Source organism: Dama dama, chromosome 12, assembly GCF_033118175.1.
Source record: "Dama dama isolate Ldn47 chromosome 12, ASM3311817v1, whole genome shotgun sequence".
Taxonomy (NCBI): Eukaryota; Metazoa; Chordata; class Mammalia; order Artiodactyla; family Cervidae; genus Dama; species Dama dama.
Genome location: NC_083692.1, coordinates 43,257,715 through 43,275,287, shown reverse-complemented (window position 1 = coordinate 43,275,287; position 17,573 = coordinate 43,257,715). Strand labels below are relative to the sequence as shown.

Genomic DNA, 17,573 nt, shown 5'->3' with positions numbered 1-17,573 from the left:
TGTCTGCAGTGAAGGGACCACTGAGCCAAGTTTCCTGCTCTTGGTTTGAAACAAGGGAAAAGCAGACTCTCCTTCCCCTCCCGGAAGGATGTGGAACACAGCTGCCTTGAACAAGTCATCCCCAAAGTCTAAGGACCGTTTCAGTCACGTCCTTGGTAAGACAGAGAAGCCACTCACTTTTGTGTAGGAGGGGTCTTTGGAGTCTGGGGTCAGACTCTGTGATGAGCAAGCAGAGTTGTTGCTTTCAGTGTTCATGAATTATAGTTTTGTCTGGGTATATATCCAAGAGTGGGATTGCTGGATCATATGGCAACTCTATTTTTAGTTTTTTGAGGAACCTCCACACTGTTTTCCATAGCAGGTGTACCAATTTACACTCCCACAAACAGTGTTAAGAGGGTTTCCATTTTCTCCACATCCTCTCCAGCATTAGTTATTAGTAGACTTTTTAATGATGGCCATTTTGACTGATGTGAGGTGGTACCTCATTGTAGTTTTGATTAACATTTCTCTAATAATTAGAGATATGAATGTCTTCTCATGTGCCTATTGGCCATTTTTTTGCATATCTTCTTTGGAGAAATATCTACTTAGGTCTTCTGATCATTTAATCAATTGGGTTGTTTGGTCTTTGTTACTGAATGGTATGAGCTATTTGCATATTTTGGAAATTAAACCCTTGTCAGTCACATCATTTGCAAATATTTTCTCCAGGTTCATAGGTTGTCATTTTCTTTTTTGTTTTTTTTCATGGTTTTCTTTGCAGTACATAAGCTTGTAAGTTTGATAAGGTCCCATTTATTTTTGCTTTTAACTTGAAAAAATTATTTTAATAGGGAAACTGTTATAATACCATCCAGGTCAGGAAACAATACTTTGCCAACCACCCCAAAAAGCCCCTGCATGCATGCTAACTCACTTCAGTAGTGTCTGATTCTTTGCGACCCTATGGACTGTAGCCCACCAGGCTCCTCTGTCCACAGGATTCTCCAGGCAAGAATACTGGAGTGAGTTGCCACGCCCTCCTCGAGGGGATCTTCCCAACCCAGGGATTGAACCCAAGTCTCCTGGGTCTCCTGCAGTGGCATTGTGAGGCATGCTCTTTACCACTAGCACTACCAGGGAAGACACCCTCCCCCACAAACAGTCCCTCAGTGGGCCTAATTCCAATCACAGTCTTCCGCCTGCTCCAGAGTAACATTACATTTATTACAATCACTTCCTTGCATTTCTTTTAAATACCCAACTGTGCATCCCTAGACACTACAGTTTAGCCCATTTTAAAGAAACTTGACATGTTTCTTTTAATGTAAAAACTTCATCCCATCCCTTTCTTTTCCCTATTTGTTGAAGGTTTCTAGAGTTTTCCAGTCTGAATTTTGCTGACTGCAAACATGTAATGTAGTTTAGCTTATTCCTCTCTCCTCTGTATTTTCAGTTGCAAGCTGGCAACTTCATCCAAAGACTTGAACAAACTTAGATTATTCTACCACTTTTGTTAAGACTGTAGGTGATCTGTACTCTTCCATCAGGAGACACAATTTAGCTACTGTGTCCTTTGCTGTGACTTTAGTGGTCTTTGATAGATTCTTTGCTATCTGGTATAAAAAATATTTCAGGCTCATCTTGTATAATTTCTGTCCCAGACTTGGAATCAGTAATTTCTCCAAGAAGCCTTCATTTCTTTTAGGGGAAAATCCAACTGAGCAACTAAACCACCAAACCACCACAGTATAACAACATTCCAGGACCACAACTAGGCACCTGGGGCATATGTGTATGTGTGTATCCTCAACACAAAATGAGAACTACAGAAGTTATTCACCATCTTCTATATTATTTCTATACTTACTTTCCTTACTCTAAGACTCCTGGTCTCAAGGATACAGACCATGATAAAATTGAAATATCCCACCATTAATCTTTTGTTTTATCCTACGTGGTATCAGATAATATTACCACTATTGATATAGTTACAAAAAATATTTTTGATTTTGCATATGCTTTTTCTATTTCCCCCCCTTCTTTCAGCTGTACTACATCTGCATTGTCAGTGCACACAGCCCTTACATACTCTGTCTTCTCCTTTTCACTTATTCCTAGTTCTACAAACAGCCATATATTTAATGCTTACAACCAGCCCTTATGAATCTCATTTCTAGTAGCTTCCTCAGGAAGGGTTCATAGGGTTCACAGGAACCCTATAGGATTCCTATAGGATTCCATAGGGTTCATAGGAACAATATTCCTTGACTACTTATATGTTGATAGCAGTTTGTGCTTGTTAAACTTGGGGATTAGTTTTACTAAGCATAAAATTATTGGTTCACATCTTCAAGTATCTAAAATATATTATCCTATTTTCTTCTGGCATATATCATTTGTCAAAGTCTGATGATAATCTTTTTTCTTTATAAGTCACTTGCTATTTTTTATTAGATGGTCAATGAGTTTTTCCAATTTTTATGAGTTTAGTAATCTTACTAGAACGTCTTGTCTTGGTATTTATCAGTTGAGAGTCTCAGGTACACAGTGTACTCTCTCTCGTTTCAAATTATTTTTAATTGTACTTTCAGGAATGTTCCCTTGAGTTACCATGTTCAGGATTTGTTTTGGTCCTGTGTTTTGGAATTTCTCCTTCAGGAGCTCCTATAATCCATATCCTGAATCTTCTTTACCTATCTTCAATATTTGTTGCTTTCTCTTGAATGTTCACCATATTTCATTCATTTAAAAAATATATCATCTTCATACTGTATTTCCCTAAGGTATTTTTTTGTGTGTTTATTCACACTTGTGACTTTTCTAGTTGCTTTTAGTTCTGAGACTTTTTTAAAAATTTAATTTCTTCTCTAATTTATTACTTCATTTCAGAATTTCGACAGCACTAATATATGTTGTTTTCTCACATCTTAATTTTTAAAATCTCATCTAGCTTGTTTTGAAACAGCAGGCTAACAGTTTTGTGAGCATGTTATACTAGTGTACTTTTGTTTTCTGTAGGGATATCACCCCACCTCTTAATATCACCCTCTCTCTCATACATAAGTTTATATGGGATTTGATCATAGTATTTTTCTGTTGCCTATATTTCCTAAATATTTAGGGACATCATTGAAAACAGCTTTTCTAACTTGATGAAGCTTTCTTTTTTCTGCTTTTTTTTTTTTAATTATGTTAAAAACTTGGGCAATTCACCTTCTGATGTTTCCTGGTTCCACTAAATTTCTTCACTTTTATCTGAACTCTTTCTTTCATCTTTACTGCCCACTCTTTTTTCTTTTTTCCATAATGTTATTAAACTCATACTTTAAGACATTGAACGATTATAACATGAACCACTATGTGCCTTACATCATCTCACAGTAATCCTATAAGGTAGGTATTATTATCCCCCCTATACAGAAAAGAAACTGGGGCACAGAGTGTTTAAGTATTATGCCCAAAAGCACAAGTTTATAATTAGTGAAGCCAAGAATTAAAATTTGACAATCCAACTTCAATTCACATGTTACCTAACAATGTCTACAGTACTTTCCTGCTTGGATGTGAGGGATCCTCATTTCTCAAATCCTACCATGCTACCATTTTAAGAGCAAGTCTAAGCTTGCTAAATTCAAACACTAAGCTGCTACTGTCACAGAACCTACAACTTTTTGTACATTCACACAAGATTCCTCCTCTGTACCTACCCTAATCTTTCCAAATAATGCCATTACTTACCTTCCAAACACTCAATAGCTACTCTTAATCAGTCTCCACTGCAGGAAGGAGTGTGGGGAAAACATCACCAAAAACAATCCCACTGAGGAAAAGTAGGGTGACACAGACAGCATTTAAAACAGGGGTTCTCAAACTTGGCTCCATGTTGTAATTATCTATGGAGTTTAATAATAGCATGAGCCTATGTCTGATCCCTCAAAGAATCTGATTATGGTCTAGGGTATGGGACTTTAAAACTATCCCCAGTCTTGTGGATTGCACAGTGACTTTATTTGTGTTGTGTTGTGTATTAGTCGCTCAGTCATATCCGACTCTTTGTGACCCCATGGACTGTAGCCCACCAGGCTCCTCTGTCCATAGAATTCTCCAGGCAAGAATACTGGAATGGGTTGCCATACCCTTCTCCAGGGAATCTTCCGGACCCAGGGATCAAACCTGGGTCTCCTGCATTGCAGGCAGATTCTTCACCATTTGAGCCACCAGGGAAGAATACCATATTGTATATTTGAAATCTGCTAAGACCCTAAGTGTTCTCACCACACACACAAAAGTAACTGTGTGAAGTGATGGATGCGTTTTAATTAATTTGACTGTGGTAATCATTTCACAATATATATTAAATCATCAAACTGGACAACTTGAAAAAAATCACATTGCACAATCTAAATTTTTTTGTCAATTGATGCCTTTTCCCCCCACGCCACCAAGCAATTCTGAGTGGAGGCAAACTGGCTTGTCCTACCAATTAACTCAATTCTGTCACTATACACCTGGAGACAGAATCAGATCTTATAAGTTAAAGGTTCAGTTCCACAAGACTGCTCCCCTTCAGACACCAACCACAAGTCCAGGTTGTCAACTACACTGCTGACCCAATGACTGTAAACTGGAAGGTCCCACAACCCACTTCTCAGGTTCAATTACTTTGGAAGAGTGGCTCACAGAATCCAGAGAAACATTTACTTATGTTTACCAGCCTATTATAAAGGATACAGATGAAGAGGTATAGAGGGTGAGAAACAGAAGGGTCCCAAGCACAGGAATTTCTGTCCTCACTGGAACTGGGGTGTGTCCCCTCCCAAAATGTGATGTATTCACCAACACAGCAGCTCATCAAATCCCTTTGTTCAGTAAATTTTTTTTTTGAGCTAATCTCCAGCCCTCAAATCTTTCCCTTCCTTGAGGTCAGTGGGTAGGGTTGAAAGTTCTAATTCTCTAAGTACTTGGTCTCTCTGGTGACCAGCCCCTTTCTGAGGCTATGGGTGAGCCACAGTCCAAAGTCTTTTAACTCAGGTGTGTTCAGAAAGGCTCCGTATAAATAATAAAAGACACTACTATTGCTTCTGGAAGTGAAGACTGGTCCAATATTTGGGTTCAAATAATTTCACCTTTCCTTTAAAGGCTCAAAAACTCTTTTACCTAACCCCATCAACCATCAACTAAGATGAAAAAACTAAGTTCTTACACATTGATATCCATGATCAATGAGGACCAGTTTGCTCTAGTCATGGATACTGCCCTTACCTTTATTAAATTACAAGGCAGCAAATCAGACCAAATGCCCCTCCCTAAGAATATATATGCCTTGCTTCTGTTCCTATTTGTCATAAAGGGCGGAGTCAGCCATTAAGTATGTACACAATTAAAGTGTAGAGAAGATGTGCAATTAAACTTCTAATTACTTTTCTCTCATGAAAGCATGAATAATCTCTAGGCTCTAGTCTCTATCCATTTGGCCTAAGACCTGTCAGACCCCATCAGGGAAAAAACTTTCTGAGGTCAGCCATTTAGTCACAAAGGCATCTTAAAGTTTAAGAAAGGAAAAGTACTCATCCACTTAGGAAAATAGTTTAAAATAACTAAAGGAAATTGAGTCCTTCTCTTGGAGAAAAGCCCACCAATCTAGCCACAATCAGTTATGAGGACCCACTAGTTTTCCAGTGTTATAAGTGTGCCAGTAAACTTTGACTTTCCCCACACACAGGCCCATCCTCTCTGCATCCAGGCCACAATCTTTAAGTGCTCATGGTTCTCTGGGACTCATTTTTGGGGGCAACCTCTTATCTTGGATCCATGTACCTACCATAACATTTCCCGTGTGATACAAATGAACATTTCCTCTTCTTGTGCTCTATCCCAGGCGGCCTATTCTTTCCCAACTTTCCTAATGCTATTGACCTTTTTAATATCAATATAGTTGTCTCTCCCATTACCATAGTTCTCACTTTTCTAAAGAAATAGCTGATACTAATTTAGCTGGTAAATCTGCCTTATATTCATTACCTCCCTATGTTTAATTTCACTGACCAAATGTCTACCACTTTCCATCCTAGAAAAAGTTCTTCTAGACCAATACGAACTCATGAACATCTGACATATTATAGAAAAGTTCCCCTTCTCCAAGTCATAATTTCTATCTGTAATCACATTTCCTTCGCAGAGAGATCTCTTAAATGACATGGCACATTCTCATGGGACTTAGACTGGTAAGGGTCTCTTCAAGTGGTCATATTTCTCCTCCCCTACCTGGTACAAACTGGCACAAGTTATTTCCACTGGAACCCTTTTTTGTTGACTTCTATCTCTAAGCCAGTCAGTTCCCTTTTCTTTATTTCTGGGAGAGCCACAGGATTACTAAAATTAATCCCTGGATATTACCAGGTCTCAGATAGCTCAGTTGGTAAAGAATCCACCTGCAATGCAGGAGACCCTGGTTCAATTCCTAGGTTAGGAAGACACCCTGGAGAAGGGATAGGGCTACCCACTACAGTATTCTTGGGCTTCCCTTGTGGCTCATATAGAAAAGAATTCCCCTGCAATGCAGGAGACCTGGGTTCGATCCCTGGGTTCAGAAGATCCCCTGGAGAAGGGAAAGGCTACCTATTCCCGTATTCTGGCCTGGAGAATCCCATGGACTATATAGTCCATGGGGTTGCAAAGAGTCGGACATGACTGAGCGACTTTCACTTTAACTTCAGATTACTTATTTTTAGGGAACAGGTCTTTTTAGTCATTCATTCAATACACTGTTAGGTACCAGGCAAAAGGGACATAAAAATACACACCTGGTTCCTAGCTCTAAAAAGCTCACAGCCTCTTATTATGCACATACATAACAAGTAAATTTCATATAATCATTACCCCTGGCCCATTTGGCTGCAGGCCATCCTTCTTTTTAATGGTGTGAGGCATTTAAACCTCCTTTACCTTCTGTGCCCAAAGTATCAGTTTCAAGCCCCAGAATATTTTCCTGCTGTGCATTATAGCCAACGAGAGTCATCTGTAAGTGAGATTTAAATATCATTTCTTTGTGTCTTAGGATACACAATGCAGAGATGGCCAGGAGACTCAGAGTCTTTAGATAAGAAGTCACCACCTGACTTACCATGTTTCTTGCATCTTGAGATGAGGCAATATAGAAACAAAACACTGCTTTGAATGCTCTGGTCTGGCTAGGATGAAAGCAGGGGATATGGACAAGTTCCTGAGGATCAATCCATGCTCTAACCTGTCAGAAGCCCAGAAAGTTTTCTCTGAACATCATAAAGAAAGAGCAGTGTCTTTACTTTTAACCAATTATATGACATGCTTTGGGGCTATAATAAGTAAATCACTCTTTTCATCCCATTCCAATTGCTTCTGCTCTTTTTAGCTAATGCCTATCAAATCACTGAAAAGTATTACTTTTAGATGGTAAAGAATATATAGACCAAAGAACAACAACATAGATCACTTTGCATTTATTACATGTTTAACTGAATTTTTTCAAATTACAGAATTCAACTCCAAAATAAGGCAACTAATGCCTGGAAAGCTGTTATTCACTTGCATTTTTCCCTCCTAAAATTTTAAAACAAATGAAAACAACACCTTAAAAGACATGTGAATAGGTTCAGTGCACTTTCAGTGGCTCACAAACATGAGACAAAGATCACATTAATCCATAAAAAAAAAAATTGCTTGATATTTTAAAACACAAATGACATGAACTAAAATAAAGGAAAAAATAAAACTGCATTTTAACCAAAATTGTTTCCGTAGATTATAGAATATTTTTTAAATACTGCTCCTCTGCAGAGCACATGCTGTGCTTGGCATGCTTGGCACATCAGCACTTGGTAACTGTTCAGCTTCCATCTGCAGTTTTTTTCAGAAGGACCCCTACTCAGGGCCCACACTCCCCTGCGACTAATCTACTCCTCTGGTGGAAGCCTGCTCCTTTTTCCTCCACTGTCTCTTAAGGCTTTCCTGTCTTCCCTTTATTCTCCCCAGATTCACACTCATCGCCACCTGTGTTCTCAGCAAAGATGCCCAGCAGAGAACTCACCAGCTGCATCTCCCCTCCACAAGAGCTCTCACTCCAGATGTCGCCCCTTTACTTGACTGAATTATAAGATAAAGAGACGATCTTGCCCACAAAAAAATTCGTTCTTCCTACTTCATCGTCACATCTCCTACAATGCAGAAAAAGCTGGTGATGCCTGATCTAGAACTTAAAACATTCATTAGCTTAGGCAGAATATATACTGCTCTGAAGTTCTTTAAAATCTACTCTTTTCTATTATTGTTTTTAAAAACCATAAAAATATAAAAATGTAAACATTCTATTAAACATTCAGCAGAAATCCTTTTATCCTACTTTTTATGCAGTGGGTTCAGAAAGAACAAAAGTGACACCACGTTCCCTCTGACAGACCCAAAATCATACTCCCAGCCCTAACCTACCATTACACATTTCCCACCATTAGCACTGTAGGCCAAGCGTGTCTCTCATGACAACTGCTGCTGCCACCTATGAACACCCTGTAACAAAGCAGCACAACAGCTCACTGTAATCTCTCCCAGCTAGCTGTCCATCTGCTTGTTGGGCACCTTACATCCACTGCTCCACACTCCACCCAGCCGTGGTGACCACACAAAAGGAAGCAGGGACACAAAAATATGAAGCACCTCTTTTGCTACACTCTACATTCCTTCGCAAAGTGAGAGGGCACTTCCTATCTCTTTGTCAGAAGTATCAACAGGACTAGGTGGGCTGGGAGGGTGCTGCTGACAGAGGCAGCAATAAAGAGAAAGCCAACAGTGTCCACACTCTCCCGTCATTCATATTCCTGTCATCATGACACTGCTGGGAGCTTGAGAATGAATCTGATCTTCTATTCAAAAGGAAAAACCTACTCAGGAAATTCTAACCACTTCTCATTGCTCTTGTAGCAAGGTCTTACTGCATGCTTTTTTAGAAGCATGAAATTAACAAGGTATTTTTTTAATGAGTAACTTAAAAATTAATTTCTTAACGTGGCTTTTGTTTTTAGGGAGAGATATGCTAAACACAAATAACTAGTGAAGTCTATCAGCTTTGGGGAATTCCCTATCAGTTATGACTAATGAGACAACCTAAAACCACAATTCCACACCCGGGTGATAACAGTACCAATTAACCAGAGTATTAACTACAATGACTTAAAACTATATTACCTGAATAGTTTCTACCATGAAGTATCAGAAAAAGTGAAATAATAAATATTTTCCACAGCACCATAAGGTTTTATAAAATACTCTGTTTTTAACATAAATGTATAATCTTAAGATTCTGGTCTATCATTCAAATTAGGCTTAACCTCTTTTACTGATAATAGTTCTGACAGAGGTCATATAGGCACAACTGTAACATGAAAATCATGTATTTTACTGAAGAATCTGTATGGTAAACTTAAGACTATCACTCTTCTCATTTCATCCATTCAGTACTAGGGGATTCAAAGGCCAGGAAAAATGGTTTTGTCATTTGTACTCTATTCACAAATTTTAATGTGCCAAAAAAAGTCTAAGTGGTAACTAAGATATTTGCCATAACTGAAAAGTCCTTTTATACCTGTTTACTTTAGTACTGTGTGCTCTTACAGGTTTTGTTTCTAAATAATAATATTATGTAAATGGCTCTGAGTTTTTAAAACAAGAATATGGTGATTCATTTTGAATTTTAAAAATTAATGCAAGGTGGGAGGGGGGATCGGGATGGGGAATACGTGTAAATCTATGGCTGATTCATATCAATGTATGACAAAACCCACTGAAATGTTGTGAAGTAATTAGCCTCCAACTAATAAAAAAAAAAATTAATTAAAAAAAAATTAATGCAAGTGGAAAACAAATTTTGTAGCCAAATTGTTTGCAATTATGTGTATCAAGTTATAATAAAAACTGTACCACAGATTGGATCCCTCAAAATCCAACGTGCTCATGGGTCTCCTGAAGTATTAGTGTGTGCTGTGCCAACTTAGCTCAATACTGATCTAAGCAAAACATTATTGAAAGTGATGACTTGCTGACCAAAAAGCATACACTGCATTCCAAAGCCAAATATGAATTCAATTTGGGATTATTAAGTTTAGGTCTCCCCTCCATTAACGCAGAGAACTGAGACCTGGCTTTACTATAAATCAGCTTTAGCACTAGAGTAAATCTGCTATAAAATTATTTATAACAAAATAAATTATTTTCAGACCCTCTGCACTAAGTGATATATATAAATCATTAGCAATTTATAGCATTAGCTTAGGCCGCTTTTTCAGGACCCAAACCTACTGTACAATCCTGAGTAAAAGGTTAGGGGTACAGTTTCTTGGGGATCTTTCTTGATCAGGAACCATAAAGAAAACACATAAAACCACAACCTGTAATAATCCCCATTTTCATTAGAAGTACCATTAATCCTTTTTACTTTGGTAAATAAGTTTATCTATGTAAACCATTTATTTTGATGGAGTAAAATATAAGCAGAGCTTTTGCTAGGATCCCTCCATCACTTTTTGACACTGATAAAGTAAATAGTCAGGAAGAGTAGAACAGGAGGATCTGAACCACAGGGCTAACATGTCACCATGAACTCGAAAATGCAGCAAGCAGGGGATGGATGGGAGCAGTTGACAGGCCAAGAGCCCTTCATTACCTACAACAAAACAAAATCAGAAATCCTTTAATACAAAAAGACTTCAACAGACAGTTCTACAAAGAAGATATACAAATATCCAATAAGCATGTGAAAAGATACTCAACAACACTGATCATTAAGGAAATGCAAATCAAAACTAATGATTACGAATAAAATGACACACTACTTCATACCCATTAAAACAGCAATTATCAAAATTCTACTTTGGGGTATATAACTAAAAGAACTGAAAGCAGGGGCTCAAACACAGATTATTTGTATACCCATGTTCAAAGCAGCATCATTCAGAACAGCCAAAAGGTGGAAGCAAACCAAATGTCCATCAAAAGATTAACTGACAAATAAAACATGGTGTATTCATACAATGTGACTATATTTAGGCTTAAAAAGGAAGGAAATTTTGATACATAACATGGATGAACCTTGAAGACATTAAAAGTGAAATAAGCCAGTCACAAAAGGACAAATACTGTATGAGTCTACTTAGATGAGGTACCTAGAGTAGTCAAATTCATAGAGACAGAAAACAGGATGGTGGTTGCCAAGGGCTACAGAGGAGAAGCAATGGGAAGTTAGTGCTTAATGGGTACAATTTCAGTTAAGAAAGAGGAAAAGGTTCTGAAAATGACAGTGGCAATGGCTGCACAACAAAATGAAATATATTTAATGCCACTCATCAATACACTTAAAAATGATCAAAACGGTAAAATTTTGTTATGTATACTTTACCACACAAAAAAATCTTTTAATAAAGTCTGCATTACACACTTACCAAAAAGATGTTATAAGAGGATATACAGCACTAAGAAATCAGATACTTTTAAGAGTTTGTTTTCTGATTGTAAGAAATGCCCCATAAACACAAGATTGCCTTCTCAAAAACTCTACAAACCTCTAATGTCAACAACATGAAGTCTTAGTTCCTGTTGCAGGGCCTTTAAGGTAGAACTCAGAGCAGCTTGAGATTCTGACATCTTTACATTTTGTTTCACATCATTTGCGAAGGATAACCAGAGTTTACCAAAGTCTTCAGTCGAGATTTTTAATGGCCTGAAAATAATTGTGAAAATTAGATTTATGTCCATAAGAATGAAATGATTCTAAACAAATACATTTCAAATAACTCATGGGAATAAAAAAAAAATCATTACAAATCTAAATCCTATGAAATCTATTTTTTTAAACCAGTTATGATCAGAATGCTTACCATCATCCTCTAACTTGAAGACAATGCTGAAAACAGATGTTATTACAGAACAAATGTCTTTTCAATACATCACCCAGTTCTCTCTTTTTCTGCGCATTAGTCATTATAGTAAAATTTCACCAAATAATTTCATGAATCATTCAAATATAAAACTTTTCTTTCAAATATACTTTAGATTACAGCTTCCCAGGTGGCTCAATGGGTAAAGAACCTGCCTGCAATGCCAGAGATGCCAGAGATATGGGTTCAACTCCTGGGTCGGGAAGATCCCCTGGAGAAGAGCACGGCAACCAACTCCAGTATTCTGGCCTGAAGAATTCCACGGACAGAGGAGTCTGGGGTACTTCAGACCATGGGGTCACAAAGGGTCAAACATGACTGAAGCAACTGAGCACACATACTTTAGATTTGGGGATGAGATACTCTATCAAAGTCAAAGTCATGTACAAAAGTATGAATACAAAGATCTAGAACCTTAGGCAAACTGGACCAAGAGAAAGAATTTTAACAAATATAGTTTTTAAATGGTTCAGGCAGCTAAAGATCAAATAGTTAACACTGGGATATCTCTGGGAGGAATGGGAAAGTTTTATATTCTACTTATATTTGTCTATAACTTTTAAATTCTTATAATAATTAAGTATTGATTTTATAATTAGAAAAAAAAATTTTAAGATACAGAGGATTTTACTCATAAGAACAGAACTGTTTGTGGCACATATGCTGTGCTTCCTCAGGTTACTAACGTTCACCATGGGACGTAACCTTCATAGTCACAGAATGTAAGTTTTTTCAAGGCTGGATTTTATCTTTTCAGCACCACAGGTATAAATACATACTCTTTGACAGACTGATAAACATGTTCTCACTAAAAGACTTTGAAGAATGGGCAAAAATTATAGATGGATGTGTGAAGGTTAAAAAAATTTTTTACAGATATTCATTGGTATTCTACATTCTTGGTTCAGGCATGCTTCATTTTACAAAATGTTTGAACACAGTGCAATATATTCATAATACTAAATGAGAGCAGAAAGGTTAAAAGGTTTTCAATTATGTGCGTAGCACTGCACAATGCTAGTACAATAACTAAATACTGTATGTCTAATAAAAGCTTAATAACTTTACTGGTCATAGCAAACACCCTCTTCCACAACACAAGAGAAGACTCTACACACGGACATCACCAGATGGTCAATACCAAAATCAGACTGATCATATTCTTTGCAGCCAAAGATGGAGAAGCTCTATACAGTCAGCAAAAACAAGACCGGGAGCTGACTGTGGCTCAGATCATGAACTCCTTATTGCCAAATTCAGACTTAAATTGAAGAAAGTGAGGAAAACCACTAGACCATTCAGGTATGACCTAAATCAAATCCCTTAGGATTATACAGTGGAAGTGACAAACAGATTTAAGGGACTAGATCTGATAGGCAGAATGCCCAATGAACTATGAACAAAGGTTCATGACACTATACAGGAGACAGGGATCAAGACCATCCCCAAGAAAAAGAAATGCAAAAAAGCAAAGTGAAAAAAAAAAAAGCAAAGTGGCTATCTGAGGAGGCCTTACAAATAGCTGTGAAAAGAAGAGAAGAGAAAAGCAAAGGAGAAAAGGAAAGATATACCCATTTGAATGCAGAGTTCCAAAAAATAGCAAGGAGAGATAAGAAAGCCTTCCTCAGTAATCAGTGCAAAGAAATAGAGGAAAAGAATAGAATGGGAAAGACCAGAGATCTCTTCAAGATGATTAGAGATACGAAGGGAACATTTCATGCAAAGATGGGCTCGATAATGGACAGAAATGGTATGGACCTAACAGAAGCAGAAGATATTAAGAAGAGTGGGCAAGAATACACAGAAGAACTGTACAAAAAAGATCTTCACGACCCAGATAATCACGATGGTGTGATCACTCACCTAGAGCCAGACATCCTGGAATGTGAAGTCAAGTGCGCCTTAGGAAGCATCACTATGAACAAAGCTAATGGAGGTGATGGAATTCCAGTTGAGCTATTTCAAATCCTAAAAGATGATGCTGTGAAAGTGCTGCACTCAATACACCAGCAAATTTGGAAAACTCAGCAGTGGCCACAGGACTGGAAAAGATCAGTTTTCATTCCAATCCCAAAGAAAGGCAATGCCAAAGAAGGCTCAAACTACCACACAATTGCACTCATTACACATGCTAGTAAAGTAATGCTCAAAATTCTCCAAGCCAGGCTTCAGCAATACATGAACCATGAACTTCCAGATGTTCAAGCTGGTTTTAGAAAAGGCAGAGGAACCAGAGATCAAATTGCCAACATCCTCTGGATCATCTAAAAAGCAAGAGAGTTCCAGAAAAACATCTATTTCTGCTTTATTGACTATGCCAAAGCCTTTGACTGTGTGGATCACAATAAACTGTGGAAAATTCTTAAAGAGATGAGAATACCAGACCATCTGACCTGCCTCTTGAGAAATCTGTATGCAGGTCGGGAAGCTACAGTTAGAACTGGACAAGGAACAACAGACTAGTTCCAAATAGGAAAAGGAGTACATCAAGGCTGTATATTGTCACCCTGCTTATTTAACTTACATGCAGAGTACATCATGAGAAATGCTGGACTGGATGAAGCATAAGCTGGAATCAAGATTGCCAGGAGAAATATCAATAACCTCAGATATGCAGATGACACCACCCTTATGGTAGAAAGTGAAGAAGAACTAAAGAGCCTCTTGATGAAAGTGAAAGAGGAGAGTGAAAAACCTGGCTTAAAGCTCAACACTCAGAAAACTAAGATCATGGCATCCAGTCCCATCACATCATGGCAAACAGATGGGGAAACAGTGTCAGACTTTATTTTTGGGGGCTCCAAAATCACTGCAGATGGTGACTGCAGCCATGAAATTAAAAGACGCATACTCCTTGAAAGGAAAGTGATGACCAACCTAGACAGCATATTAAAAAGCAGAGACATTACTTTGTCAACAAACGTCCATCTAGTCAAAGCTATGGTTTTTCCAGTACTCATGTATGGATGTGAGAGTTGGACTATAAAGAAAGCTGAGTGCTGAAGAATTGATGCTTTTGAACTGTGGTGTTGGAGAAGACTCTTGAGAATCCCTTGGACAGCAAGGAGATCCAACCAGTCCATCCTAAAGGAAATCAGTCCTGAATATTCATTAGAAGGACTGATGCTGAAGCTGAAACTCCAATACTTTGGCCACCTGATGCAAAGAACTGACTCATTTGAAAAGACCGTGATGCTGGGAAAGACTGAAGGAGAGAGAAAGGGACAACAGAGGATGAGATGGTTGGATGGCATCACCAACTCAATGGATATGAGTCTGAATGAACTCCAGGAGTTGGTGATGGACAGGGAGGCCTGGTGTGCTGCAGTCCATGAGGTCGCAAAGAGTTGGACACGACTGAGCAACTGAACTGAACTGAAACATTAACATTAGTTTCTCTCAGAAGTTTTCCATAGGTTGGCCATGGAAACCTATACAGGGTCCCCCACACTACAATCATCCATCACACCATTTACTTCCTGTTCATAGCACAATTCACAGTTATACATGCATTTGTATGACTGTTCAATGTCTCTTCCTAGAATGAACCCTCCCCTCCCTAAAGGCATAAGTGTGTCTAGTTTTGAGCTGTTATACTCCCTAGCACCTCGTACAGTGCTCTGTCCAGAGAAAAGCCTAGTAAATAGTTGCTGAATGAATGAACAACTGGAATTAATATTCCAAAAAGTATTTACCTAATGAAATCTAACAGTGATAAGTTTACTGAAAATTCAAGCTGAACAGAATGAGTATCCATCACTTGGTAAGTTATAAAACCAGACAGATTTCCTTCTGCAAAAGGTTTTTCCATCTGCACACTGTATTGAAAATTTTTGGTGCTTTCTGCTTCTATTACGGGCAAACAGCATCCAGGTTGCTCAGTGATCTGTAAATAAAAATAAAGTAAGTACTGAAGAAGGTATCAGTACAGACTTTCACATGAATACCAATTTTCTATTTAACTGAAGTAGTACAAAAGCATACTATGGTGAGATATTAATAACAAGCCACAACATAAGGATAACTGACAACTTCACTTGAGAAAAATTCACTAGCACAGATAATTAAGAAATAATAATATATTGGTCAGAATTATGTAACAAACGGCATTACAATGAAAATGTCTGTGTGATTTAGCAACAACCACCAAAAAAAAACACAACAGTAGTCATGTGGCTCTCAATACTAACTAGTACCATGTTTTAAAGCTAGGAGAGTTTAAAGAAAAAAAAAAAACAGGTATCTTTCCCTCTCATTCTCCACCCTTACTCAAATCAAGTTCTGGTGGTAAAGCTCAGACAACTGAATTGGGTTTTGGTTTGTGCTTTTAGGTTTTTAGAATTAGGTGATTCTAATGCACATCTATGGGCTTCCCTGGTGGCTCAGCAGTAAAGAATCCGCCTACAATGAGGGAGTCGCAGGAGACGTGGGTTTGATCTCTAGGTCAGGAAGGTCCCCTGGAGGAGGGCACGGCAGCCCACTCCAGTTCTTGCCTGGAGAATCCCGTGGACAGGGGAGCTGGGCAGGCAACAGTCCACAGGGTCGCAGAGAGGTGGACACGACTGAAGCACCTAACACAGCATGGCAGCACAGCGCGTGCGTCCACAGTTAGGGATCCTGCCAGGGCCCGGGGATGTCCCACTTAACGCATTCCAGCTCACAGAAGAAACTGCATCAGTTTTCTCAGTATTCTCCAGTACAATCTTTATTACGTTCCCTTGTCTCGTTTGAATTATTTGTCCCACCTAAAATAATTTTAAAAATCTGTCACACCTTTCACTCTTTTTGCTAAAGAAGAAAAAAGCATGTGGGAGAAATTTATAAGCCATCAGAAGAGTCAACAGCAGAAACATTAAGGAAGCACTGTCTATTTAAGGCAGAAATAATAAACCATTCGTTGTCTTACCTTGAAATTTTCTGCAGGAGCAATTTCTAAGTTAGCACTTTTCAGTTCCAAACCACTTTTATTAAAAACTGACCAGACCACCGACAAACAATCATCTTTCCAAATTTTGTAAGAAGACACAGATATGGTTTCATTATTACAGACCTCCATAAGATCTGAATGTATGTGCTCACTTGTTTCTTCCAACAAAGAAGAAGCTAAAGAGATTTCATTGGCAACTGAGGCTGCAGTGGCTTGAGGAGGGTGAAAAACTTCCATGTTGTTATCAGCAAACAAAGAGGGTGTAGACAGCCTGCAATTTGAGATTTTCTCAACCAAGGGCAGTTCTGTCAGTGACTCCGAATCCAAAAGTTCTGAACTGAGAGAAAACTTCTTTAATTCTTTGTCTCCTCTATCCTGCAAATTATCCAAACAATAATCTTCTTCATAAGTCACATTTGATGAAGAACTAAAGGAAGAACGGATTATATTTTGATCAGTGGTTGTTTCCTCACTTTTGGTTTCTTTGATTTTTGATTTCCTTCTAAACTTGTGAGAAATGGTATCTGTTTTTCCGAGCTGCAAAGATAAAACATAATAATATAAAAAGAAACCATTCTACTAAGTCATGAGTCAAACTTTTTTTTAATAATTTCAAATGAGCAATGTAGTAACTAGCTAAGGTTCTACCTATTAGAGATGGATAAAATGTTAAGCCCTAAAATTCTGACAGCTACATAACT

The 17,573-nt window shown here is 38.1% G+C and overlaps 1 protein-coding gene across 3 annotated transcripts in view; it reads right to left on the bottom strand.

Moving 5' to 3' along the window:
- Positions 1-7,448: 7,448 nt before the first annotated feature.
- AP4E1 (adaptor related protein complex 4 subunit epsilon 1) overlaps positions 7,449-17,573 on the bottom strand; it is a 67,782-nt gene continuing 57,657 nt past the window's right edge. For all 3 annotated transcript variants that reach the window (XM_061157149.1, XM_061157150.1, XM_061157151.1), the window contains 4 exons: positions 16,852-17,409; positions 15,641-15,831; positions 11,571-11,728; positions 7,449-10,675 (listed from right to left, as the gene is read on the bottom strand). In XM_061157149.1, coding sequence (XP_061013132.1) covers positions 10,515-10,675; positions 11,571-11,728; positions 15,641-15,831; positions 16,852-17,409 — 1,068 coding nt within the window. In that variant the 3' untranslated portion in view covers positions 7,449-10,514. The remainder of the gene's footprint in view (positions 10,676-11,570; positions 11,729-15,640; positions 15,832-16,851; positions 17,410-17,573) is intronic.